Raw genomic sequence first — 27,394 nt, 5'->3', positions numbered from 1 at the left:
ATTTGAATGTTTTGCCGAGGGAGAAGAGGGAGGGAGTAAACGGGGATGCAAATACAATGAAACAAAAAAGGCAGGAAAGCGGGAAATAAATACATAACTTATTATGTTTAAGCCAACCTCTTGTATTATCTCTAACTTTAACTTGAAAAGAACCACAAACGTCGATACCTAGATTGTATTACATATATAGGTTTTACATTGTCACTGCTCTTTTAAGATACTTTATTATCCTGCTTTCAGCAATATCAACCTCGTGCTTAAATAAGAAATCATTCAAATGAAAGGAACTAGGCAGTCTATACGAAAAATCGCCATGAGCTGGGTTCTCCTGCCTCCTTCTGAATTGAGCTTGATGAGTTCGATACCTATGATTACAAAGAATGTACTTGCCTCTCCACATTTCATACATTGATGTTGATACTGCCACGTCTCCAGCAACTACATTACTTTGGCTCCAAGGAAGTATATCTTCACTATTTGATGCAACATCCTTACCCTTATTCTCGTCCTCATACACAAGTTCGATTCCAAACTCCTTTGTCCACAAACCACACTTCACTGAAACGCGGATTTCTTCCCCACCCTCCAGTTCATTGTCTCTGAAAGTCCAACGGCTTAGCCACAACATGTCTTCGTTCTCTTTGGGAATGCCCATTGTGACGGGGGAATAGGTCCACATACGATCCTTGGTCTCATTACTCACTTTAAGAAACTGTTCACTGGCAACCTGTACACCACCCCTATGATCCGGTTGTCGTGCGTATAAAACACATGCGTTTAGGCCTCGGATCTTGAGATTAACACCTGAAGGTATAATGACTGACAACACGGAATTACCCATGCTCCTGTAGCTGAACCAATTTGGAATCTCGCTCCCACAAATGTGAATGCTAAATATGCCGCATTCCTTTAATCCCTGTTTCATAGAGAGAATTTATTCAAACAATTACAAGCTAGCAGTTGATTTTTAAGCTGTTCAATCGTTAAACTCCAGTGTCATATTGAATTTTGATTTTTTTTTTAAATCAATATATGTACGAATATACTATAAATAATGTATAGAAAGGGAAAATGAACCTGGAGGGGACACTTCTTGGTTGTATTTGTCAAGTAGTTGATCATTTCGGCCTCAGATCTTTCGGTGGATTCCAAGTTGAACAAGCCCATGTTTCTTATCAGATCTATGTCAACACTGCTCAACAGTTTTATCTCGAACAATCCTTGAGCTTCAACTAATTTCTTACAATACCAAAAACTTTTACACAATGACCTGAAAATGTTTGGTAAATTTGTTATTCTTTTCAATGATGTACAATGATTCGCTTCCAATCTTGTTAAACTTAAGGGGAGCTCTGGAAGTGTTTGAAGCTTTGTGCAACCTTCTAGCAGCAGAGTTTGGAGCATAATAAGATCCTTCATGTTTTGTGGTAGGTTCAGAATTGGGTTTGCAGATAGATCCAAATGCTTCAACGCCGATAAGAAACCAAGATCACTAGGAATTTCTGATAAATTGCAGTTGGCAAGACTTAAGCTTCCTAAAGAATGTGGTAAACTTTTAAATGAGAAACCGGTCAATTCAAGATTTTTCCTTGGTAATATCCACGACACGATAGATTGCCATAATTTAGCTGATAACAGGTTGAATTTCTTTGTAGCAATAGATGAGGAGTGTTCCTCAGTTGTTGCTTTCGTGTTGGAATGGAGACCAAGCTTTGAGCAACCGGAAAGAATGAGGTCCTGAAGAGATCCCAACCTACTAACACTTGCTGGAATCTTCATGAGATTTTTGCAGTCCCTTAGATTCAATAAAACAAGTTTCTCTAAGTCTCCAACTGACTCATCGAGCTCGACCAAATTTATGCAATCTTTAAGAATTAGTCTCTCAAGGTTAGGGAGTCCCGACATGTCAGGGGTTGTTTTAAGGCCGTGCGAATGACTGAGATTGAGAATTTTCATCCATCCAAGAAACTATAAAAGAGAGATGCAAATTAAGGTTCATGAGTATAGTATTTTCCATTAGTACGTGTACGGGTAATGCACGGAGACTAAATTTGTAGACAAAATTTTGTAAACTAAATGACATGAAGTGGATTGGATTATTACTTAAACGTTGATAAACGTGTTCATTCCTATTTATGACACATCATTTAGTTTGCCTAACATTACCCGTATGTGTACAATCTGTGTGGGTGTGTGCGTGTGTTTTTGTGTCTGTGTGGCTCAGAGAGAGAGAGAGAGAGAGAGAGAGAGAGAGTATTGTACCCTGGTTCCCTTCCAAGCAAGTTCCAGGCTGCTATTCCGCAAGTCAAGAACAACTAGATATTCCAAGAAAAAATTGGCTGGTATTGATTTTAAAGGAAATCCTCGCCAAGACAACCATGTCAAATTTTTTGGAAAATCTTCAAAGTCTCCATTGATTTGGACATTATTGAGCAGGAGAAGCTGAAGATTATTCATCCCTGTAAATGCCTCTGTTTTGAAGTCCATCTCATTTGATGTAGAACGTTGAGCTAAATTTGTTGAGGAAAAGCTCAATGCAATTGATTTCCAAGAAAAGTAATCAATCCGACGACGTCTTGAAGCATTTCCTTCATAATCCTCAACATGGCATCGTTTTCTGTTACTTTTACCAAATAATGTCTTATAAGACTCATCTTCCATCAACACGGGCAGGTCGAGCATGAGGCCCTAAACCTTTTCTGTACCCTGCAAACAAATCAGACCATTCCATTAGTAGCATGGCACACAACACAATTGCAAATGTACCTAAAACTGAACTTTTTTTTTTTCTTACAGTTCTTTTTCTCAAAATGTTAAAGGCATCTTTATGCCACACTCTACTACGTTTTCCGGGATCTTGAGGTGATTCTTCCCGAATAATTCCCCTTCCCATGTCTCTAAGCAAGTGATGCATGCCCAACCTGTTGTCTTCATTGTCGATTTTTACGAGACATCTGTCTAGCAGATTTTGAATTCCAATCCTCGTGTAAAAATCAAGGCTGTCCAGTACTGTAATTGCAAAATTCTTCTCCTTTCCAATGATGAAACAGGCTATGTGGAGGAATAAATTTTTGTCATGATCATCTTGTAGAGAATCATAGCTTATTTGAAGAACTTTTTGAACTTTGCCATTTGGAATTTCGTATAACTTTTGTAATGCACTTTGCCATACATCTACTTCTTTCCCAGACAAGGAAGACCCGAGAACTTGAAGAGCTAACGGAAGCCCTCCACAATGTTTTACAACAGATCTCGAAAGTTCTATGTAACCTTCAATTGGATGGGATTGTCCGACGGTATGCCAACTGAAAAGCTCAAGTGATTCATACTCATTCAATTCCTCAACCTTGAACATTGCATGATCTTCATGTGCCCTTAACAAATTTTCGTGTCTCGTTGTTATGATGATTTTACTTCCTGGATAAAACCATTCCCTGATTCCAAGAATTGCGTTAAATTGATCCAAATTGTTCACATCGTCAAGAACAATAAGAACTCTTTTGTAACATACAGCATGTTTGATCTTGATTATTCCTTCATTTGTGCTGTATATTTTATTTGCTTTCCCCTTTTGGATATCCGAAAGAAGTTTCCTTTGCAAGCGAACGAAACCATTGGGTTGTTCTGAAGTTTCTCTAATATCTGCAAGAAAACTGCTACTTTCAAATCTTGCATGGTTGAGGTTATAAGCAGCTTTGGCAATGGTGGTCTTGCCAATTCCACCCATCCCATATATCACAGCTACACCAACATCATTTGATCCGTCTTCTAACCACATGTTTATGCCTCGCACACGATCGTCTATACCAACAGCATATGGGGCAACGTTCAATGCTTTGGGGTCTAATTTATTTCCAATCTCTTTAACAATATCTTGGATAAACTGCGATTCGTACCTATGAATTATTGATCACATCAAAGTACAAAAAGAACAATAAGATCATTGTTGCAATAATTTGATGAAATATTATCAGTATGAGAACCTCCTGCTAGTACAAATTGAGTGTGCTGATCATTATGTCATAATTATAAGACTTTAAAACATGTCAATTTAAATTCAAGAAAAATCTTATACTTTCGGAAAGTAATTACCTATCTTCCAAAACCATCCCTGCCAGATCCGCAACATCTCTAAGTGCTCTTCTCCACTCCTCCACCTTATCCATATCCTCCTTGAAACGCTCTTCGTGTCTGCAAAATGCTTCTCCGAAGCTCCCAGTCTGTTTCCTGACATGGGATGGATCCACATCATAGAAAACCGGCATAACAAAATGTCCATCATCACTTCTTCTTCGTTCCATGATCTTTGCGAGTTCATCCAAGCACCACCTAGAGGTTGCATAGTTCTCGGAGAAGACGATTATTGATACTTTTGACTCGTTTATTGCTCTGTGCAACTCTGCTGCAATATTCTCTCCTCTCTCAATTTCATCATCATCTCTAAAGGTGTGGATTCCTGCCAGCTCCAAAGCTCGGTAGAGGTGATCGGAAAATCCCTTGCGGGTATCTTCACCTCTGAAACTCAAGAATGCATGATAGCTACACCGGTAAAAGCATGAAGAACCATCATGCAGCCGCATAAGGGTTATAGCAGCAGCCATTGACCTAGCAATGAATGATGAAGAGCTTACATTTTGCAGTTTTCTAGCTAATATTTCACAATGAAATGTCCCAACAGAATAAAATAAGAAATTGATAGGTAAGGAGGTAGGAAATTTCTGTCATCCTATGTGTTTGAACTTTCAACCAAATAAATAAAAACAAAATTTTAAAAATTAGCACAAACTTTGCTGTCTCGTCTGAAGCCAATTTATCATTGACTTTGACTTTCTTTTTTCTTTTGGCAACATGTATTTTGTTGTTTTTCAATTGCAAAGGCATCAATTGTTTTCCAAAGACTGAAAGTCCTACAATTTAAATTACATGTTGTTCATTTCACAAGGTTGGCCGTATACATTTAAGGTTTCCTCATGTCCACTGCATTTGTCCTTTTTTGTGTGGCTTAAACGCAAACGCTAATATATTTACGACTAAGGTGTGAAGAATAAATTGGTAGAACTCACTATTCATGACATTCAAATTTATGACATCTCACTTACAAATGAAGAAGAATACCATCATATCTTAATACTAAGTAGAAACCCTACAATCTTTAAGAGGCTAAAAAAACTCTAGTAAGTAGCTAGATAGGTACCTCGAGGAATATATAAAATCCATACCTGATGAACTAAAACCTTGTTTGTTAACTCAAACCTGATAACCCGTCAATCTCGTGTTAGGTTCATGTCATGTCAAAACCTACCGCCCCTAGTTTATTACATATCTAGATCCCGTCATATATGGACATAGGACTAGTTTGGTAAACATGATTGAGTTGGAATGGAGAAGTCTCAAATTTCAATGTATATTGAACGTGAAAATGAATGAATTTTCATTTGGAGGGATTAGGATAGGATTAGCTATTAAGGAAATTCATCCCTTCTAATCCCACCACTTTTAAAAACGACTGGAACGGATACGTTTATTTCATCGAGTAATCCATCTTTTATTCTCCTAGGCGGTTATAATTTTATAGTTTCTCCCTTTAACATACCTTTAGTTTAGCGGGTTATCCATTCTTCCAATCAAGAGTACCAAACGAGCCCATGAATTATTACACAGATGTATTACCAAATACTAAGATACACTATATATATGAGGAAATCGGCCAATATTTCAAAACTCGACAGATGTGTATATGGGAAACAGTTGTGTGTAGAAGTTCCGACATGTAACAAATAACAGGACCAAATATAAAGTTCCTACATCAATGATGTCTTATTGGAGCTAGGCACTCATGTCATATGCTAAAACCATCATCTTTGCACTCTTGTACTCAAAAGAAGCTTGTTGTGTCGAAAGTGCACAAGCTAGTAGCTAAACATGAAGGTAAAGAGCTACTATAGCTAACCTATAAGTTTGCAAACGATAAATTACTCGTATGTTCTGTAATATCTGCACTTTGCAGAAATGACAATTTAAAACAAAATATGAGAGAGAGAGAGAGAGAGAGTAGCTAGTTACCTGGTTATTGCCGCTGCGTAGAAGGCATTCTTGTATGGAAAGTCAACAATTTGATATCATTATATGATCTCCATGACATGTTGAATATCAAAGATGCTGCCAACTCACAAGAATTCCATTGAACTTGATATCAGAGAATGTATATAATTTGAATCCCTTATCAACATATGCTGTTGTACTGGAAAAAGGTAAGATTATCCGGCTAGCCTGCAAACTGGCCTTGGTAATCGAATAAGCTTCTGGGAAGGAAGATTAATTGTTGACGAAAAGCCAATAAAAAAAATAATATAGTCCAAAACAGACCGATGTCATTAACTTGTTAATATAAATTTCTCTCTACATTTTATTTCATCTCAATCGTAGTAGATTCAAGGCACGACAATTAGAAGACAGATTATAGAGAATGAAACCTAATTACATATCAATGCCTACGTAATGTAAATTACATAAGCAACACCTAAATTGGATAGCTTAATTAGTCAATGCTTTTCTAAAATACTGCAGTTGGTACTCAGCAATGTCAACCTCGTGCTTGAATAAGAAACCATTCAAATAAAAGGAGTCCCCTGGCTTGTATGAAAAATCACCAAAAGCTGGGTTCTCTTGTCTCCTTCTGAATTGAGCTTGATGGGCTCTTAACCTATGATTACAAAGAAAGTATTTGCCTCTCCACATTTCGTACATTGAATCCGACACTGTCACGTCTCCAGCAACAACGTTACTTTGGCTCCAAGGAAGTGTTGTATCTTCTTCATTATTTGATCGAACACCCTCACCCTTATCTTCGTCCTCGTACGCAAGTTCGATTCCAAACTCTTTTATCCACAAACCGCACTTCACAGAAACCCGTATTTCGTCCCCACTCTCCAGTTCATCACTTCCAAACACCCAATGACTTAGCCATAGCATGTCTTCGTTCTCTTTTGGAAGACCCATTGCGACAGGGGAATAGGTCCACATACGACCCTTGGTCTCATTACTCACTTTGAGAAAGTGTTCACTGGCAACATGTACACCACCCTTACGATCAGGGAGTCGTGTGTATACAACGCATGCATTTAAGCCTCGGACCTTGATATTAAGATGTGAAGGTACGATAATCGACAACAACGAGTTACCCATGCTCCTGTAGCTGAACCAATCTGGAATTTTGCTCCCATGAATGAAAATGCTAAATATGCCGCATTCTTTCAGTACCTGTTTCACGGAGATGACAACTTCAAATAACTACAAGCTAGCAGTTAGATATTCAAACTTGGATAAAATCGCTCAATCATTACACCCCAGAGTCAGATTCGAATTTTGTTTTTCTTACGTGATCGATATATCTACATATATATTCAAAATAACGCATTTATCTAAGGATGATAATCTCTCCTATCATAATCATTTGAACAACTAAGCCTCTGAGCCATAGAAATTATAACCATAGTCCATAACAACAATATATGACAGAAAGAGAGAGACGGAGAGAGACACAGAGAGAGAGAGAGAACCTGAAGGCAACACTTCTTGGTTGTATATGTCAGGTAGTTGATCATTTCGACCTCGGTGCTTTCAGTGGATTCCAAGTTAAACAGGCCCACATCTTTGATCATTTCTATGTCAACGTTTCTCAACGGTTTTATTTCGAACAAGCTTTGAATTTCATCTAACTTCTCACATTCCTCAAAATTTTTACTCAATGATTCGAAAGCGTTTGGTAAATTTGTTATTCTTTTCAATGATGTACACCGACCTGCTTCCAATGTCTTTAATTTTGGTGGAAGCTCCGGAAGCATTTGGAGCTTTGTGCAACCCTCTACCAGCAGTTCTTGGAGCATGTGAAGACCGTTCATGTTTTCCGGTAGGTTTGGAATTGGGTTTGCAGATAGATCCAAATGCTTCAACGCCGATAGGACACCAAGATCACTAGAAATCTCTGATAGATTGCAGTTGGCAAGACTTAATCTTCCTAAAGAATGTGGTATACTTTTGAATGAGAAACTGGTCAATGCAAGATTTTTTCTTGGTAATACCCACGACGTTAATGATTGCCATAAGTTAGCTGATAACAGATTGAATTTCTTCATAACACTAGCTCCTGAGTAGACCTGCTCCGTTGCATTACCGAGCTTTGAGCAACCAGAAAGAATGAGAACTTGAAGAGATCCTGACCTACTCAAACTTGGAATCTTACTGAGATTTTTGCAGTCTCTTAGATTCAAAACAAGAAGTTTCTCCAAGTCTCCTATAGACTCATCAACCTCAACCAAACTTATACAATCTTTAAGAATTAATCTCTCAAGGTTAGGAAGTCCCGACATGTCAGGGGTTGTCAAAAGGCTGTGTGAATGACTGAGATTAAGAACTTTCATTCTGCCAAGAAACTGTAAAGGAGAGATGCAATTAGTTTCCATGAATATAATTGATTTCATTAATTTGTGTGTGTGTTAATTTGTGTGTGTGTGTGTGTGTGTGAGAGAGAGAGAGAGAGAGAGAGAGTAGTAGTATAGTACCCTGGTTCCCTTCCAAACATGTTGCAGGCTGCTATTCCGCAAGTCAAGAACAACTAGATTTTCCAAACAAAAATTGGCTGGTATCGATTTTAAAGGAAACCCTCTCCAAGACAACCATGTCAAATATTTTGGAAAATCTTCAAAGCCTCCACAGATGCTTACATTATTGAGCAGGAGCAGTTCAAGATTGTTCATCATTGTAAATGCGTCAGTTCTGAACTTCAAATCATTTGATGCGGGAGTTGAGTTTGTTGAAGAAAAGTTACTTGCAATTGATTTCCAAGAAAAGAAATCAAGCCGACGACGTCTTGCAAAATTTCCTTCATAATCTTCAACATTGCATCGTTTTTTGTTACTTTTACCAAATAATGGCTTCAAAGACTCATCTTCCATCAACACAGGCAGGTTGAGCATGAGGCCCTTAACAGTTGCCGTACCCTGCAAACAAATCGCAACATTCTATAAGTAACCAGACACGCAACATAACTCTTAATACACATACAAGCGAACGTCATGTTTTTCTTACCGTTCTTTTTCTCAAAATATTAAAGGAATCTTTATGCCACACTATCCTACGCTTTCCGGGATCTTGAGGTGATTCTTCACGAATAATTCCCCTTCCCATGTCTCTAAGTAGGTGATGCATGGCCAGCCTGTTGTCTTCATTATTGATTTTTACTAGACATCTGTCCACCAGATTTTGAATTCCAATCCTCGTGTAAAAATCAAGGTTGTCCAGTACTGTAATTGCAAAATCCTTCTCCTTTCCAATGAAGAAACCGGCTACATAGAGGAATACATTTTTGTCATTATCATCTTGTAGAGAATCATAGCTTACTCGAAGAACTTTGTGAACTTTGTCATCAGGAATTTCGCATAACTTCTGTAAAGCACTTTTCCATACATCTACTGCTTTCCCAGATAGAGAGGATCCCAAAACTTGAAGAGCTAATGGTAGCCCTTCACAGTGTTGCACTGCTGGTCTTGAAAGTTCCATGTAACCTTCAATAGGATGGGCTTGTCCAAATGCATGCCAACTGAAAAGCTCAAGCGATTCATCCTCATTCAATTCTTCAACCTCGAACATTGCATAATCTTCATGTGCCTTCAACAAATGCTCGTGCCTGGTTGTTACGATTATTTTACTTCCTGGATAAAACCATTCCCGCATTCCAAGAATTGCGTTAAATTGATCCAAGTCATTCACATCGTCAAGAACAATAAGAACTCTCTTGTTACAGACAGCATGTTTGATCTTCATTATCCCTTCATTTATGTCGTATATTTTATCTGCTTTCCCTTTTTGGATGTCCGAAAGAAGTTTCCTTTGCAAGCGAACGAGACCATATGGCTGTTCTGAATTTGCTCTAATATCTGCAAGAAAGCTGCTACCTTGGAATCTTGCATAATTGAGGTTATAGGCAGCTCTGGCAATGGTGGTCTTGCCAATTCCACCCATTCCACATATCACAGCTATACCAACATCATTTGATCCGTCTTGTAACCACATGTTTATGCCTCGTACACGATCGTCTATGCCAACAGCATACGGTGCAACGTTCAATGCTTTGGGATCCAATTTACTTCCGATCTCTTTAACAATATCTTGGATAAACTGCGACTCGTACCTATAAATTATAAATCAGATCAGAGTATAGAGAGCACAATTAGATCCTTTTTATTAATTTTTCCTGATGGATCAGAGTGAATCAATTTGATGATGTATCATCCGTTGGAAAGAATATATATGGTAAACTCCTGCTAATGCAAATTGAATATAGGGTATTAAACAAATGAATCTTTTTAAACATCCATGTCAAAATTAATCAAAAGCTAAAACATTCAAATTGAAGTTTTTCAGGAAAAAAACTTAATTACCTATTTTCCAAAACCATCCCTGCCAGATCTGCAACATCTTTAAGTGCTCTTCTCCACCCCTCCACCTTGTCCATCTCCTCCTTGAAGCGCTCTTCATGTCTACAAAATGATTCTTCGAAACTCGCAGTCTGCTTCCTCACATGGGACGGATCCACATCATAGAAAACCGGCAAAACAAAGTGTCCATCATCACTTCTTCTACGTTCCATGATCTTAACAAGTTCGTCCAAGCACCACCGCGATGAAGCATAGTCCTTGGAGAAGACAATTATCGATACTTTTGACTCATTTATAGCATTATGTAACTCTGCTGCTATATCTTCTCCTCTCTTGATTTCATCATCGTCTCTAAAGGTGTGGATTCCTGCCAGCTCCAAAGCCCGGTAGAGGTGATCAGTAAAGCTCTTACGCGTATCTGCCCCTCTGAAACTCAAGAACGCATGATAAGTACATCGGTAAGAGCGTGAAGAAGTGTCGTGCAGCTGCATGGAGCTTGAAGCACCAGCCATTGATACTATTTGCAAATGAAGAGATGAAGACCTCTACATTATTTTGCAGAGTTTCTAAGAGAGAAGATATTATGTGCAACGGAGATGTCCCAACAGTAAAAAGTAAGAAGGATGCGGATGGATGGACTATAATGACCAGAGTGGTGGTAAAGTCCATTGCCCCACCAGCTACCAAACACTTTTATGATTCCAATTTCCACACTTAGATGTGATACACATTGAAGAGGAATTTGAAAGTCCACAAAAATACACACGTTAAGGAATGGAGTAAATTGTACAAATGGTCCCTCAATTTTAATCAAATTGGAACAATAGTCCCTCAACTAAAAATCCATTACCATTGGTCCCTCAACTTATCAAAATGTGTAGCTATAGTCCTTTTCATCAATTTTGTCAAAATTTTGTCAAAATAAGCTATGTTGGAATGACCATTTATATAATTAGGGTCCCTTAACTCATCAAAGTGTATAATTATGGTTCTTTTCGTCAACTATGTCAAAAAATTTGTCAAAACGAGTTATATTGGAAGGATCATTGCTACAATTGGGTTAAAGTTAAATGACCATTTCTCCACTTGAATTAAAGTTCAGGGACCAATGGTAATGAATTTTTAGTTGAGGGACCATAGATGCACGTTTTGATAAGTTGAGGGACCAAAGGTAATGGATTTTTAGTTGAATGACCATTGCTCCAATTTGATTAAAGTTGAGGGACCATTTGTACAATTTACTCTAAGGAATGCAAAGAGAAAACAGTCTAATACAGTGAGGGTGTATTAGTAAAATGAAAATCCGATTTCCAGTCTCACAGACTTTTTTCCGACATGTTACTGTTTCCCTAGCCTTTTAGCGGTACAAGCCTACAGGTCTAATTTTCCTTCATCCTTTTTTGACTGTTTAATTTCCCTGTTTTTTTTTTTTTTTTAAACTGTTGTTTTAGAGTTTGTTTTGATTATATTTAGTTTTAATGCTAATGAATTGTTTTTAATTTTCCAAAAATATTTTTATTATTGTGTAGTGGTCTTCTAATTGTGATAAAAGTAGGGGTAGCAAAATTTTGCGACGTACCGACCGAACTGATCGGTCGATTCATATTGATATGGTAGAGTATTGGCATACTTTCACAATCGGTTGGCATTATGCCAAACCGACTATTAATGGTATGACTTTAATGTTGGGTTTTGTATACTAGCGAGAGGTATACACTACCGACCAGTATATATATTTAGATACTTTTTGTATTTTTTGCATGTTTTTCTACTTTTGCACTACTTCTCGCAGCATTGCTCTCTCAGTTTTTATCTTCTTTTCAACGAACCAACACTTCTCTTGCCACCGCGCTAGCTGACGGCCCTGCCATACAAATTGGTGTTGGCTTATTAAGTTATGATTTGATTTTCATTCTAATTTTTAGGATTAAGTACCTAAAGACCCTCAATCTTTTAGTGTCATTCCAAATTAGTCTCAACATTTTAAAACATTCTAAACAAGTACTCAACCTATTAAAAATGTTACATCCATTAAGCTCCGGTTAATTTTTTTAAACGTAGATTATATTCAAAATCCACCAAATGAGTATTTCAGGGACAATATTACCATTAGTTGCTTCAAAATATAAATTTCAAACATAGATTATCTAAATTTCAAACATAATATGGAACTCAATGATCAAACACGTATTGAATTGAATCGAAAATGGACCCAAAATGAAATACATCAGGAGGGCAATCTCTTAGCAAAGAAGAGGGTTAAGAATTCAAATAAGATTTCAATAAATTTATGTTTCATGTGATTTCCTCATTCGTTGATTCTCGGCTCGTAAAGCTTCTGGTTCTTCTTTGTGGGCAATGAACATAGTGTTGGCCGCGTCATGGTAGTTCATACCATTTCAACAACCTTCATGACCTTATCGATGTTGGTGGCTTGAGTTGTAGGGTGGAGTTGGTGGTTTTGCGTTGGGTTCGAAGGTGATGGCATGATGAGGGTGGTGGTAACCGTTAGTTGGTCAAGGCTATTCTTCCATGATTTTTTTTTTAATTTGGAGGCAAAGTAAGCCTAGTTATTTAACAGATTTTTAACTGGGGCTTAACAGATGTGACATTTTTTTATAGGTTGGATACTTGTTTGGAATGTTTAAAAATGTTGAGACCAATTTGGAATAACACTAAAAGGTTGAGGGGTTTTAGATACTTTATCCTAATTTTCAATAATCACATTATTTAGTTTACAAATTCTTTTTAGCATTACTTTTTTTCTTTGTAGTTTGTTCTTCTGCACAAGCGGTGTGTGGTCTTGGACTGATGTTTTTGTAGGTTTTTTTAATAGTAATGTTATTACAGGTCACTGCTTGTGCTATTTACCAACTAAACCAGCCAATAATATTGGACGAACCGATTTTTTGGCAAATGTAAAAAGACGGTTAGCTAGCTGTAACTGATTTTTCAGTCATTATGCATATGTGGCTAGTTAATGGCACAATAAATTTAACACGGTTTGCCAACCGAACCCAACCCCACCGTAAAGGTGATTGTGCCTAGGATTCTTTTGGTAGAGGGATTGAGTGTTTTGCAAAGACTAGAAGGCAGGAACAATCCATTCGAAACGTGACCCAATATATAGGGAATCAAACTTCATATACCATGTGGGAGAAAAGTTGAACCCTCTTGGTCAATGCAAATTCGCTAATGTCGTTGTTGTACTGTTATGTCAAAAACTGCCACCCCTAGTTTATGGTGTGTCTACGTACACATAGATATTACTAAAGGAGACTTTGGATGCGATCATTAGTTATGAATATTCTTTGATTGAAACCTTGTTGGTTTTTAATTTTTGATCGAGGTCCTTGAAATTAATGTGATAATTTATTTCTATGTACATTACTATATTTTTTAAATTAAAAATTAGAAATTTTAGTTGTTTATATAAATGAGATTTTAAATAAAAAAACCATAATTTGTGGGATTAAAAATATTAAAATATAAATATACTATTGTGTGTGTGTGTGTATATAAACATGGATACATTCATCAAAATTAACCAAAAAATTTAATGTATCAAAACATGGATACATTCTTCAAAATCACAAAAAAAAAAGAAAGATATTTAGGCTTAATAACATCAGTAAATTTCTTCAATTAAACTTGACATGGATACATTTTAAAATCAAAGAAAAAAGAATGTACCCATATAAGTTTAAAAATGGATTAGAAAAAAATTGAATAGATTTTATATAAAAAAAAGGTACTTTTTACATATAACAAATTGGTATATTTAAGAATGAGTACATTTTAAGATTAAAAAGTTTTACATGAATGGGTACATATAATTAGCATGGGTACATTTAGCAAAATAAAAAGTACAAATACAAAAAAATATATGGGTACAAATACAAAAAAACTTTAAAAAATATGGGCACAAAAAGAAATTAATATATAGGTACAAATTAAAACTGAAAAGAATTTGGTACAAGTTAAAAAAAATTACAAATTAAAAATGGGTACAAATTAAAACTAAATATATGATAAAAATTTTAATCATAAATATAAATATACTAATTGTAACATTTTTAACATTAAATGAATATATTTAGAAATAAAAAAAATATTTTATTATTGAAATAATTAATGATGTTATTAATACCCAATGATCTTGATCAAAAATTGAAAAAAAATAAGATTTTAATCAATGGAGTAGTAAAATGAATGATGAGAACCTAATTTCTCCTATTACTAAATAATAAAGATAAAATCAGTGTTTTAAAAAATTAGTTTTAAGACTTGTTTAGATGGTTTTTAGGGTGGAACTATAAAGAAGACGCATTTGAGCAGCGGGAGTGGGCTATAGACTAGCCTAAACGCCTAGGCTATCGCCTCAGGCACTTAGGTGAGCTGGGCATTTGATTTTTTTTTTTTTTAACCCAAATCCAAAACAACGTCGTTTTGGGCAGATTTATTTATTTATTTTAAATTCATGCTAATTTTATGTTTCTAACTTAGTTTCTATTAGTTTATTATGAAGAGAACTATTATTGGTATTACAAAAATCTCATTTTGCACTCATCACAAGTGTATTTTCGTTTTTAACTATAGAAAGTTTGAAGTGCACATTTTTTATTTTAGCCTATAACCCGTCATATCATATTTATTTGAATAAAACCCAATAATTAAAATCCAACTAAGCAACTTACCAAATTAAGTGTGTGTCAGTTTTGTAAGAATAAACTCTAACAATTCATCAATCTAAAGAACATGGATACAACCAATTAAATCACAACTCCACTAAACCAATAGATGAACAAAAACACGAGAAAAGCTCGAGAACTTACCTGCAGAATTGGAACCAGATGAAGAAGCCATTGCGACTTCACAGCTTAGTGCCTTCTCCTCTTTTACAAATCTCAATGGTTCTTCCAGACAATAGGACTTGGAACTCTATATAACCGTATATTGCAAGAGCAGTGGCATAAGCTTTTATAGCACTCCTATTGTCATTCCCTATCAGAATAGACTTAGGATTCAAACATCACAATTGATACAACATATCAATCCCAAACATGTTCTATTACCGAGTTCTAATCCCACAAGGATTATTCAGAATCTCACAAAACTTATTCCACAAGGAAACCAAATAACTTAAGGCTTTTGACCAAGACTTTTCCATATCAATCTTAAACACAAGAACTGATACCTTCCATAACTCATACTCATAAACTTACATTCTCCCACTTGAGTATGAACATGCAAAACCAGTCTTTTAAGATTTATAGAAATGATCACCAAGTCCAAAATCAACAAGCTCACAATCACACACCAAAATACATTTCAAAATATGGAATTCAAGAATCTAATCTGTACAACACAGAATCGATCCAACAATCACAGCATATCTGATCTATACATTCATGTGAAACAATTTTAGAGTAATACCAAAACATTATTCCCACTGATATTAGCCAACTTCATAACAGAATACTAATTATCAGAACACATTTATCAAACTCAATAGTATAATAACAGTTTATAAAGAATGCTCCAGCAAAATCCAAAATGATCTTCTTAGCAATCTCAACTATTATTAGATAAACTTGTCTTCTGGAACAATTAATCACATAATTGGAAAAATTGAACACCAAAATAAACTACCAACTAGATAAGCATAACTAAGCCAACTAGACTACTTTAGTTCTGGGAATCTTCAAGCTCATCGTTGCCATGTTCTAACTGAACAAAAGCAACTATCTTCAAGCCCTTAAATAGTACACTCCCACTTATCTAGGCCATACTTAACACAACCAAGTTAAGTACAAGTTAATAGCAACTATATTAACTAAAAATCATTCCAATACAATGAATGACTAATCAGAATCCATATGGAAACCAAATTTGTTTCCTTTTGAATGCTAACATCATAGGATCCTTCTCATTACTTAAACAAATTAAGTAACACAAATAATTCAACCAATTGCTTCAATAAAACCATAAACTGGTTTTTAAGCATCCAAATGAATTATTATGGTCGGCCTAAATACTCTTAGCCTTATGCTTACATTCGAACATATGATTCTCCCACTTAAGCATAAGTAGAATGTACTGCACAACCGATAAAGAAACCGGAGATATGAACCAATTGGTTCCCGATTCCTCCCCAATTGCATAATCTCAGTTTAGTCATAAATACCTAAACCATTATGCAAACAGTCTATGTATCAAAAGATAGTCACAATCCATTTGGAAAAACTTATCTCACATAAACCCAAAATCACCAGTTTCAATAATGATCAAAATCAGAATAGCAAACACAATATTTTTGTATTCAATTTGATCCTAACTAGTTCAATATCCATCGAGCAAAATCAACCAAATTTGATAATGCCTAGATATATATCACAACAATATGTCTTGATTAAAACGAGATAATCAAGACCACTATTTCTTCCTCCCTATTTGTGATTTCAACCAAAACATAACAGCGGAAACATGCATCATAAATGAAATCACAAATATACATATACAATAAGCATGCATCTTAAACTCCATGATTTTCACAATACAATAAGCACAGGCTTCCTTATGAATTCATAAGTTAAATCAATATGCATTCGGCAATGTCAATTTGTGTTGTACAAAAATATAGACAACGTCTCACATAAGCTAATTTGTTTATCATCCTTGTATATGGATGACACAAGCTAATTCTCAAAATTCATAGCTTGACCTGAATGCATCATTGGATCCATATTCGTCAACCCGATTGCAATTCCTCGGCTCCAAATAAATGAAACAAATTATCCATCAATGCTCGAGACCCAACCATGTGGATTGCCATCACTCCAAATTCCCATGGACCTCGTACCATTGCAGATTATCGAAGTGAATTGCCATTATTATAGACACGCCGATCCAAAATCATCACCAAAGTTATCAGCCAGAATCTCGTTGGCACCAATTCCCGGAAAAAGACAATTCTCATCAGATTTCAATAAAACAAGAGAAATAATAGAACAATGAACGAGTTAACGTCAATATGAAGGGCCATAATGATAATATAATCTCAATATGCAGGTAACATGATCTTTGTTCAATGGTTCCGCAGAATTGATTAATGAAATCAAAACTATGAACCCTTTTAAAGATCCCTGATTTCCATCTTTTTCACCACTAAAATTTTAGCTCATTGAATCAATTTAGTTATATACATATCCTTGAATTTAAGGATATACATAGAGTAAACAATTGCAATGATATCCACAAACAACATTAATTGTTCTAACTGCAATACTATTTGTCATACTTATGCAGAATTGGTTAGCACCGATTGTACAACATAAAACAATAAGACAAAACTTATTTGGTTGATTTCTCATTAGTTATACCAGTGGAAGCAATTTGTAACGATCTATGCAACCATTCAACTCAAAACTGCATCGGCATCCAAGGTAATCAGAAAAAAACATAACAATTTCAAGTTTTCCTTTTAGCATGACAGTATGCAAAACAAATTTAAAAATTGAAACCTCAGGTGTGAATTAGATCATAATTCATACCCTTTGATGAATCGTATGAATCATGGCATCAATATTGACTCAAAATTAAGATTTGAATGAGTGATGAAAACCCAGACTTCGAAGAACACCATCGAAAGCGTAAAACCCAGATTTTGCAATCGGTGAATATATATTTTTTTAAAGTATTATACAAAAAAAAAAAAAACGACATCGTTTTGAGTTCATATATTTCTTAAGAGTCCTAAGGCTTAGTTCGAAAACCCAGACAGTGCAACTCGTTCCCAGATTCAATGATTTTCATGAAGAATTGAACTTAATGGTTAGAATTCTAGGCTCTGATACCACATGTAAGAATAAACTCTAACAGTTCATCAATCTAAAGAACATGGATACAACCAATTAAATCACAACTCCACTAAACCAATAGATGAACAAAAACACGAGAAAAGCTCGAGAACTTACCTGCAGAATTGGAACCAGATGAAGAAGCCATTGCGACTTCACAGCTTAGTGCCTTCTCCTCTTTTACAAATCTCAATGGTTCTTCCAGACAATAGGACTTGGAACTCTATATAACCGTATATTGCAAGAACAGTGGCATAAGCTTTTATAGCACTCCTATTGTCATTCCCTATCAGAATAGACTTAGGATTCAAACATCACAATTGATACAACATATCAATCCCAAACATGTTCTATTACCGAGTTCTAATCCCACAAGGATTATTCAGAATCTCACAAAACTTATTCCACAAGGAAACCAAATAACTTAAGGCTTTTGACCAAGACTTTTCCATATCAATCTTAAACACAAGAACTGATACCTTCCATAACTCATACTCATAAACTTACAAGTTTTATATTTTTTGGATTCCTAAATATACCCTCATCTAAGCCAGTATGGAAAGGTATTGTAATTACGTTTTAATTGATCACGTGCATTGAATTTGGCAAGGTATTGTAGCCATAAAATCTGGTTCTAGATATAGGAATTGATTTGGAAATATTTTAAATTTCAACAATATATTTCAATTTGAATATACCTAATTTAGTGTTTAATTTCAACAATATCTATTGTTTAATCTTATAAAAGTAATTTACCTACTGTATAATTATATGAAGAGTAAATTGTAGCTATGGTCCCTGAACTTTACTCAAATTGGAGCAATGGTCCTTCAACTAAAAATCCATTACCATTGGTCCTTCAACTCATTAAAACATGCAGCTATGGTCCCTCAACTAAAAATCTATTACCTTTGGTCCCTCAATTTTAATTCAACTGGAGAAATGGTCCCTTAACTTTATCTCAATTGTAGCTATGGTCCTTCAAACATAACTCGTTTTGACAAAATTTTTTACGTAGTTGACGAAAATGACCATAATTACACACTTTGATGAGTTGAGGGACCCTAATTAAATAAATGGTTATTCCAACATAACATATTTTGACAAAATTTTGAAGAAATTAATGAAAATGACTATAGCTACACATTTTGATAAGTTGAGGGGCCAATGGTAATGATTTTTTAGTTGATGGACCATTGCTCCAATTTGAGTAAAGTTCAGGGACCATTGCTACAATTTACTCTTATATAAATATAATTTACCTACTATGAAAATAACTTACCTACTGTTTATTTTATATGAAAATAATGTACCTATCTTTGAATTTTTACAAAGTTAAAGTATCTGCTTTTTGAATTTTTAACAAAATTAATTTACCTACCTCTTTTTATGGTATTAGTATACATAATGGTCCGTATATAGTTGATCTAATTAGGTTTTGGATTGGGGGAGTTCACGTTTGCTTTTTAAAATATTGCGTGGAATATATTGCGCTATTGTTGAATGAAATATGGCTAGAGTTAACGGGGAGAAGTTCCTGTTGGGGTTTGGTGGCTTAGATTAGAGTCACATTTGAGTTCCACATTCGCTAGAGGAAGAGCTATGTATTGCTTTTATAAGTAATGGTACCACACACATATTGCCAAGGTCATTTAGTAAAATCTCATACCCGTTTCTCCCGATGGCTAAAGTGGGAGGACTATCGTCAATACTGACCTCGTACGTGTGGGACTTGTGGGTGTGCTTCCACACAACAATTCCAACTTCTTTCAAATAACAGTAGCAATAACGAAATGAATTCAATGCTAGAACATTTACCTGCCTCTCAACCATGCTACACCCTTAACATTCCTATTCTGAAGAAACCAACATTCAATCAACAACTACAACCAACAAGAACAATAAATGCAATTAATCTATTAAGTTTTTTTTTTTTAGTACATTGATATTTTTACACTAAGGGAATGGGGAGTTCGGCTAAGCCACACAATAGACAGCCTAATTTGGTATCGAATTCGCTATCCACAAAATTCGAACCTAAGACCTCTTACTTACAAGTGAAGAGGAATACCATTAAACCATAGTGCTGAGTGGCAATACGATATATAATTGCAACTTTAATCTAACCATCTGATTAAACAAGCCGAAATATTTGAGAGGATCATAAAAGAAACACAGACACCAAAGAGAGAAAACAGAGGATTCATTGGGATACAATTTTCCATTAACCAAAAATGAATACACTCTTGTTTTAATACAAATACAATACCCGCAGAATCAGATACAGACCAAGTTTATCTATTAAAACATCATGAACTTGCTTTTTTATTGCTTTCCTTCATCTTGTGCCACTTTCTCGGAGCAATTCTTGTACACAACGATTGTATATAAAACGTTACTCTAACTATTAACTAGTCACTTGATCGGAACGACATGATATATGCCTGTCTTATTGCCGGAGAAATTTTCACACCCGTTGTACGCAAGAAATTTTCACTCTTACAAATGAACGGAGCTCATCATATTTTTTGAGGTTTCACAAACTATATATATGCATAATGCATGATGTCTTGCTTCGCCCAAAAAAGGCTAAGGCAATGCAGCCACAGAGCATCAAATTAAAACACTACACACTTGACATTAAACCTATCAATTCTAAACTTGTGAGCTGGTTTTTGGCCTAATGAAATCCACAAAATCATCCAATGCAGCCGCGGAGCTGGCCGGAAACCCGCCCTCAAACTTCCGCCCTGTCTCCAAGGCCCGCCTCTTCATATCTTCATCGCCCATCAGCCTCTCAATCCCTTTCAATATATCTTCTTTCTTAACCAATTCTTCAAAACTTTCACAAACTCCATAACCTACCTTGAGATGCTTTTGCACCAGCTTGGCATTGCAATACTGGTCCCCCCGAATGGGCCACCCCAAAATGGGGACCCCACGGCAGACGGCTTCCACGGTGGAGTTCCACCCGCAGTGCGACAAGAACCCGCCTGTTGACTGGTGGCTCAGTATCAGCAGCTGCGGTGCCCATCCGCATATGATCAAACCCCTCTCCCCCACTCTGCTCTCCAGCCCGTCCGGGTTGTACCCGCCACCCACCCCCGTTTGGATGACCCAGATGAATGGCCGGGTCGACTCTTCCAGCGCACTCGCCAGTTGGGGATACTCCTCCGCATTGGGACCCACTTCGCTGCCGAAGGCCACGTACAAGACGGACCCGCGTGGCTTTGAGTCCAGCCACTGAACGACGTCGTCTTCAGTGTAGTTCGATTGGCGCTGGTTTTCTTCGACCGGACGGTTCGGGTTCCGGTTCCGGTTCCAGTACGTTTCCGGCAATAGTGGGCCCACACCCCATACGGGCATCCCCATCTGATCTTTCATGTAGTCGATGAACGCACGGTCGATGAAGTCACACGTGTTGAACATCAGAGCCATGGAGCCTTCTATTTCTGGGACCCAGGGAGGTCGGTCTCCCGGTTTAGGCGGACCACCACCACCACTTCTTCCTTTTCCTCCTCCTCCACCGCCCCGAGGCAGGTTCGGGACGCCACGTGGAGGACCGGCTGGCCTTCGTTTAAGATCGGCAACCGAGAGAGCCATGTGGTCGGGCAGGCCGGGAATTGGTCGGAGCTCGTCGGGTCGGATATCACCGACGCCGACTTTCCAAGCGCCCCACTCCATGGAGGCGGCGGACGCGCCAAAGGTGAAGAATCCGATGACCGGCACTTGGAATCTCCAGAAGACCTCCTTGGTCCAACCCATTTGAAAGTCGACGATGGCGCAGACAGGGAGGGGCGCGTCGGGAATATCGGAAAGGCTGGCGAGGTGGTCGTGGAGGTCTTGTGTCGCTTGGTAGCGGAGCGGGTCGGGTCCTGGATTGGGTGGGCCCGGGGAGGCTGTGAGTTGGAGGATTTTGGCGAGGGGGTTTTGGGTGAAAGAGGAGGAGGAGGAGGGAATGACGAGGGTAGTATGGTAATTTCGGGAGATAAGGTGGTTGCAGAGCTCCGCGCAGGGTTGGAGATGGCCACGCCCAGCTCCTGAAACCACAAAAATCTCACCGCCATCGGCCATCGCAATGTATAGTAGAAGAAGAATGGTGAGGATTTGTTAGTTATAGAAGAACTAGACAGTTGACTGAACAAGTCAAAGTGACATATAGATGTTTGACTTTCAGCTTTAGACGTAGCAACACATTAATCTTGAGGGATAACACTTGTGCCTTGGCTCAATCAGTTTGTTTTTTTGTCAAAATTAAAAGGTAGATTTAGATTAATGTTTGGTTCAATTTTCTTTCTACTTGTTTTGTTCGATTTAATTTCGGTTCAATTTGGTTTCGGATTTGTGCGCAGATTCAAATTGCTGGATCCCTCTAACTCCCAGTTTTCATGGTTGAAAGGTTAATCATGATGGGTGCTAAAACACTCATTCCAACATCCATCCATGGCCCCTTGATCCACAAAGAGAGGTCCAACGGACCCTATCTGAAGAAACAAGCAACTTGACTGCTGAAAAGAGGGATGCGCTTGTCCCACATCGGCGGTGAATGCTGTTTATCACTTCTTTATATAGAGAAGCTAGGCAACAAGGCTTGTCCCTTCGGGGACATCCGATAAAATTGGAACGATACAGAGAAGATTAGCATGGCCCCTGCGCAAGGATGACACGCATAAATCGAGAAATGGTCCAAATTTTTTTGCTCTTTTTCCGTGAAATTGAATTGGATTCAGAAGCTTCTTTTCTTTTTTTGTTCTTTGTTTTCTTTTTTGCACTTTTTCCGTGAAATTGAATTGGATTCAGAAGCTTCTTTTCTTTTTTTGTTCTTTGTTTTCTCACCATTTTGGCGCTTTTTCCGTGAAATTGAATTGGATTCAGAAGCTTCTTTTCTTTGTTTGTTCTTTGTTTTCTCACCATTTTGGCGTCAAATGGAATGCAGATTTGAGTTTTAGAGGTTGGGAAGTAAGCAAGCAAGCATCTTTGACGGCTCGTATTCCAGGTTTGCCTACTAACTGTCTGAGAAAAACGACTTTGTTACTGTGTTCCGCTAAAGATTATTAAGCATATAGTTTACTGTGTCCCTTAGTATTTCTCAACGCATATGGTAACGAAGATAGCGTATACATTACAATTGCAGATAATGTATGTATTATAGTTACACTTATTTTAAAGAAATTAATCTCAACAAACAATAATTTCTCTGCATTTTTCGTTAACGTGCATTGAAGGAAGAAACAGAAATCTGGCCATAACTGAGCACAAACTAAGAAAGAATGAACTTGCTTCAACTTTGAAGTGTAGCTACGTAAAAACCAGACATTACTTAATTTTCCAAAATCCATGATCATCTCTGTGTAATTCTTAACTTTGACAGGACTTATTTAACCAATTCATGAAATGATCACAAACCAGATCATTTAATCAACTTGGTACATTTTCGAAAGATGACTTTCGCGGCTAGCCTGAAACATGGCAATAAGTTTGTCTCTAGACGGGCAATTATCTTTGATTATAGGAACATCTGCAAAAGTTGTCGCCCATGCTGATAACAATGGAAACTCTTCTTCGGTCACCATTTTCATTTCTGCTACGTCTTCAAACACACTCACTTAGTGTGCGAGCCATCCAAGTGCAATATCCACAAATCCAAGTTTCTCTCCGCCAAAGAATTTCTTTCCCTTTAGCTCTTCTTCCAAGTACTTCATGTTCTCCTTGGCTTTTACAATAGCTTCCTCTTGCTCTTTCCCTTCATAAAGGATTCCCCAATAGATGGCAAAACCTTTCATAGAAATCACAAACCAACCCGAATAATCACATATCGAAACTAGATTATGCTATTAACTACAATTTTCTTTTAATTTGCTTCAAGCATGAGCAAGTAGAGTAATGTCATACGCATAATACACCACTAAATGAAAAAATGTAGCCAAATATCCTGCAGTTTACTGTGGAAATTTGCGAACTGATCAGACAGCACATCTTCTTACTAAGATTGCAGTTTTCTTTCCTTATTTTTCAGGTAAGTAATGATGGTTCAGTTTAGTTATCTGATGTACTTTCAGTCGATACTTTTACTTATTGTGCAAGAAACTATCTGATTATGAAAGGCTAGTTTAGATTACCTTCTCATCGCCATATCCAGCCCAAAAGCGTGCAGTGGCTCACTCAAGAGGATATTCTGGCAGTAAGGAATTCTCCTTCCAAGTTTCGTCGACATATTCAAGAATTATGAGTGATTCAACAACTGCGTTTCCATTGTGCAGGAGCACTGGAACTTTTTGACGAATAGGGTTAGACTGAAGAAGTAAGGGCTTAGGGCTTTTGTTCGAAATATCTTCGTGGATTGTTTCATAAGGGACGCCTTTGAGTTGCAGCGCCCAAACTATTCTCAGAGAAAAAAGGGCTTGACCATATCCTGAAGAGCTTCACTTCTGCCATTTTTGTTAATAGTTTGAGCTCTCTTGTGCTAGGCAAGCAGGCCTTTTATGCTTAACTTTCAGTGTGGAATTTTGTTATGGTCTCCCTAGTGTTTGTTGTAATTATTATTGAAGCCTTCTTCTATATTGTCAAATATGAATTGCTCTCTGAATCTGTTACATGTTTCTCTCTAATTTTCAGAAATGACAGCCACGCACTATTTTTCCGTTTCTCCGACACTCTTCTGTATTTTAGCTATTGGATTTGACAAATGAAACAAAGACAAGAGACATGATTAAACAACAAAGTTGTGTAGGGAAGCAAAAACAAAGTCCGTGGTTATCAATTTTCTTAAAATATAAATTTTATAGGACTTGATAGAAGACAAGTTAGAAAAACATCACCGTTGTGAAATTAGGAAAAATTAGAAATCGATGTTTGCGCATTGCTGCGGGATTAAAAATTGTATAGAAGATTATATTGGAAACATATGAAAGCTTGTGTTTGATATATATATACAATACCTAAGTTCCAGAATACCTAACTTAATTCACTCTATAAAATGTATATATAGAATCTAAATAGATCTTAATCTGTTAATCCCTATAATAATTGGGATTACTAATATAGTGTCAAGAAATGATTGGACAGAAGAATATGGGTAAACTTGTGATGGAAGACAGACTTACAATAATTCAGCCTTCAATCCTAAGGTCCTTTGGATCGAAGAGCTAAATCTTAATGCAAGCTTTCTGCAATTTTCCAGAAATACAAATAAAAAGTTAAAATCCAAGTCTAAAAATTAACCAATATCCCAACTTTCTAATAAATTGTGATGACAAAATCAACAAAATAGAATGAAAAACATGACTCACATTTAAGGCATACTTGAATCTTGATCTAAAGTTGGTGGTGAGTCGATTGGCTGTCACCGACTCTAAATTAGAATTCATCAGAACCTAGAAATTTAAACAACGAATTTTACAAAATCAATATTTACTAAAACCCAATTACTTTTGTTTATCATGTATGATGGCTTGCCAAAGACTGAATAAAAAATGCACAATAAAGAGTCAAAACTAAAAAATCAAAAATCCATCTTCAAAGTACTATTAATTGCCACCATTTACCCAATTTTGTTAAAACTTAAATACCATGATCAATTTCCTTGCACTCTTCTTTAACCGCAGCACCAAAAAAAAAAAAAACCACATATTACTCTTTAAATACTAAAATTGAAGATCTTAAATCATAAATTATCCAAGACTTAATAAGCTCGTCAAAATAAGCATCCATCATAACAATAGCACTCAAATTGAGTTCCCTTGTTTCCCAACATTTTATGAGCAACCAAGCAGAGGAAAATTGTGTTAAACTAAACAGGTAGCATTTGTGAGATGGGTTTCACCTCTTTAAATTCATAATTTTTTTAACATGCATGTCCATCATTATTTCTTTAATTTGCTTTCGAAATGGGGTAAGATCATGTTGTTTAAAACTACTGTTAACATGTTATCATTGAACACAATATACCATGGATCAAACAATTAATGTTCGTAAACCAAAAAAAAAATATGAGAATTTGATGGAAAAATTATTAGTCTGACATGATAAGTTGCAAAACCTATATCACCATTCGTTTTGGCTCAATGATAATAAAAGCCTAACATGACTAAGTTGTAGTGCAAAGAATCATCATTCTGACTCCCTTGAATGATGAAAATGCTTATAATCACAAAGTTCTCTAAATTTGCAGAAGATATATACCACAGAATTAGACTAAAAAAAAAACTGATTTTCAAATACATACCAAAGTTGAACTCTTTCTCTAACTTTGGTATAAATAGAAAACACCCCATGCAACCAATTGCAAATGATGAGAAGTCACCCCTGGTGTCTGTCACCACCTTTTTTATATCCAAAGCCCCCTATCTTCTGCAACCTAAACCAACCAAAATCCAACACAACACCATGTTATACTTGCAATCTCTATCAATTAACAAACTTTAGAGCAAAAAGAGTCTTCTCCAACTGGGATTACAAAAATCCACCATATGATTTCAGATCAGTCCCCAAACTTGTAAAACATGTTTTTATGCAAACAAAACAACGAAAAGTACTAAAAACTTAAAACCAACCAAGTGGTTTTCTTTAAGCAAGAAATTGGAGCTAACACAAACATAATGTATCAAATTAACAATATGCAATCAGTGAACAATTTCAAAACAAAACCAACTAATTATACACAAATGAGATTGAAAGTTAAGAATTCACAAAACCAATTGAAAATCTAATTCCAAAATTCCAAACACCCACCAAATGATTTTGGATAAAGTTCTAAAGTCGAATACATGTTACCGATACATAAGGGTACATAAGAATGAGAAGTATGAAAATTTTAAAACAAAGGGTCAATCTTGATCTTTAGCAAATCACATTTTGAGCTTGACTGCTTTTCAGTTTCACTCTACCCTTATATTTGTTCTTCTTTATGAGTAGACCTTCCAACCCAACATCTATTCACAGATATAATTGTCCCTAGCTACACCAACACATTCCAAAATCATATATGCTCTCCAATGTAAACTAATTCTTAGCTAATTAACATGTTCAAATCATTATTTTCTCATATGATTATGTACCAATAGGATTAGGCAAATCTTTACCTTTACCAAACTGATGTCT

At 36.4% G+C, this 27,394-nt stretch overlaps 4 protein-coding genes, 2 long non-coding RNA genes and 1 other non-coding gene across 9 annotated transcripts; 2 read left to right on the top strand and 5 right to left on the bottom strand.

The window, feature by feature from the left end:
- Positions 1-69: 69 nt before the first annotated feature.
- LOC103428451 (disease resistance-like protein DSC1) lies at positions 70-2,682 on the bottom strand. The gene is made up of 3 exons (XM_029105449.2): positions 2,263-2,682; positions 1,078-1,968; positions 70-916 (listed from the first exon to the last, which is right to left on the bottom strand). The coding sequence occupies exons 1-3, from the start codon at positions 2,680-2,682 to the stop codon at positions 194-196; spliced, it is 2,034 nt and encodes a 677-aa protein (XP_028961282.2). The 3' UTR covers positions 70-193.
- LOC139197341 (disease resistance protein RPV1-like) lies at positions 2,268-6,193 on the bottom strand. Of its 2 annotated transcripts, XM_070824570.1 has the most exons (4): positions 6,064-6,193; positions 4,093-4,605; positions 2,795-3,896; positions 2,268-2,706 (listed from the first exon to the last, which is right to left on the bottom strand). In XM_070824570.1, the coding sequence occupies exons 2-4, from the start codon at positions 4,599-4,601 to the stop codon at positions 2,689-2,691; spliced, it is 1,629 nt and encodes a 542-aa protein (XP_070680671.1). In that variant the 5' UTR covers positions 4,602-4,605; positions 6,064-6,193; the 3' UTR covers positions 2,268-2,688. The 2 variants fall into 2 exon arrangements, with proteins under 2 accessions (XP_070680671.1, XP_070680670.1); XM_070824569.1 differs by lacking the exon at positions 6,064-6,193 and having other exon boundaries at positions 4,093-4,710.
- Positions 6,194-6,351: 158 nt separating this feature from the next.
- LOC103438892 (disease resistance protein RPV1-like) lies at positions 6,352-11,168 on the bottom strand. Its single transcript, XM_008377432.4, has 5 exons — positions 10,440-11,168; positions 9,088-10,189; positions 8,562-8,999; positions 7,560-8,432; positions 6,352-7,260 (listed from the first exon to the last, which is right to left on the bottom strand). The coding sequence occupies exons 1-5, from the start codon at positions 10,946-10,948 to the stop codon at positions 6,535-6,537; spliced, it is 3,648 nt and encodes a 1,215-aa protein (XP_008375654.3). The 5' UTR covers positions 10,949-11,168; the 3' UTR covers positions 6,352-6,534.
- A 9,546-nt stretch (positions 11,169-20,714) lies between these two features.
- On the bottom strand, positions 20,715-22,566 carry LOC103438887 (UDP-glycosyltransferase 89A2-like). Its single transcript, XM_029105448.2, has one exon. The coding sequence runs from the start codon at positions 22,367-22,369 to the stop codon at positions 20,951-20,953; it is 1,419 nt and encodes a 472-aa protein (XP_028961281.2). The 5' UTR covers positions 22,370-22,566; the 3' UTR covers positions 20,715-20,950.
- Positions 22,567-22,888: 322 nt separating this feature from the next.
- On the top strand, positions 22,889-22,991 carry LOC114826212 (U6 spliceosomal RNA). The gene has a single exon (XR_003775133.1). It is a non-coding gene; the product is annotated as a U6 spliceosomal RNA (small nuclear RNA).
- Positions 22,992-23,045: 54 nt separating this feature from the next.
- On the top strand, positions 23,046-24,881 carry LOC139197340 (uncharacterized). The gene is made up of 2 exons (XR_011582667.1): positions 23,046-23,291; positions 24,312-24,881. It is a non-coding gene; the product is annotated as an uncharacterized lncRNA (long non-coding RNA).
- Positions 23,603-25,696, bottom strand: LOC114825987 (uncharacterized). 2 transcript variants are annotated; one of them, XR_011582666.1, is made up of 4 exons: positions 25,585-25,696; positions 25,399-25,461; positions 24,415-24,964; positions 23,603-24,071 (listed from the first exon to the last, which is right to left on the bottom strand). It is a non-coding gene; the product is annotated as an uncharacterized lncRNA (long non-coding RNA). The 2 variants fall into 2 exon arrangements; XR_003774743.2 differs by having other exon boundaries at positions 24,415-25,461.
- Positions 25,697-27,394: the final 1,698 nt, after the last annotated feature.

Source organism: Malus domestica, chromosome 07 (assembly GCF_042453785.1).
Source record: "Malus domestica chromosome 07, GDT2T_hap1".
In the NCBI taxonomy this organism is placed as follows: Eukaryota; Viridiplantae; Streptophyta; class Magnoliopsida; order Rosales; family Rosaceae; genus Malus; species Malus domestica.
The sequence above is the reverse complement of the archived record's forward strand: the minus strand, read 5'-3'. Positions and strand labels throughout refer to the sequence as shown.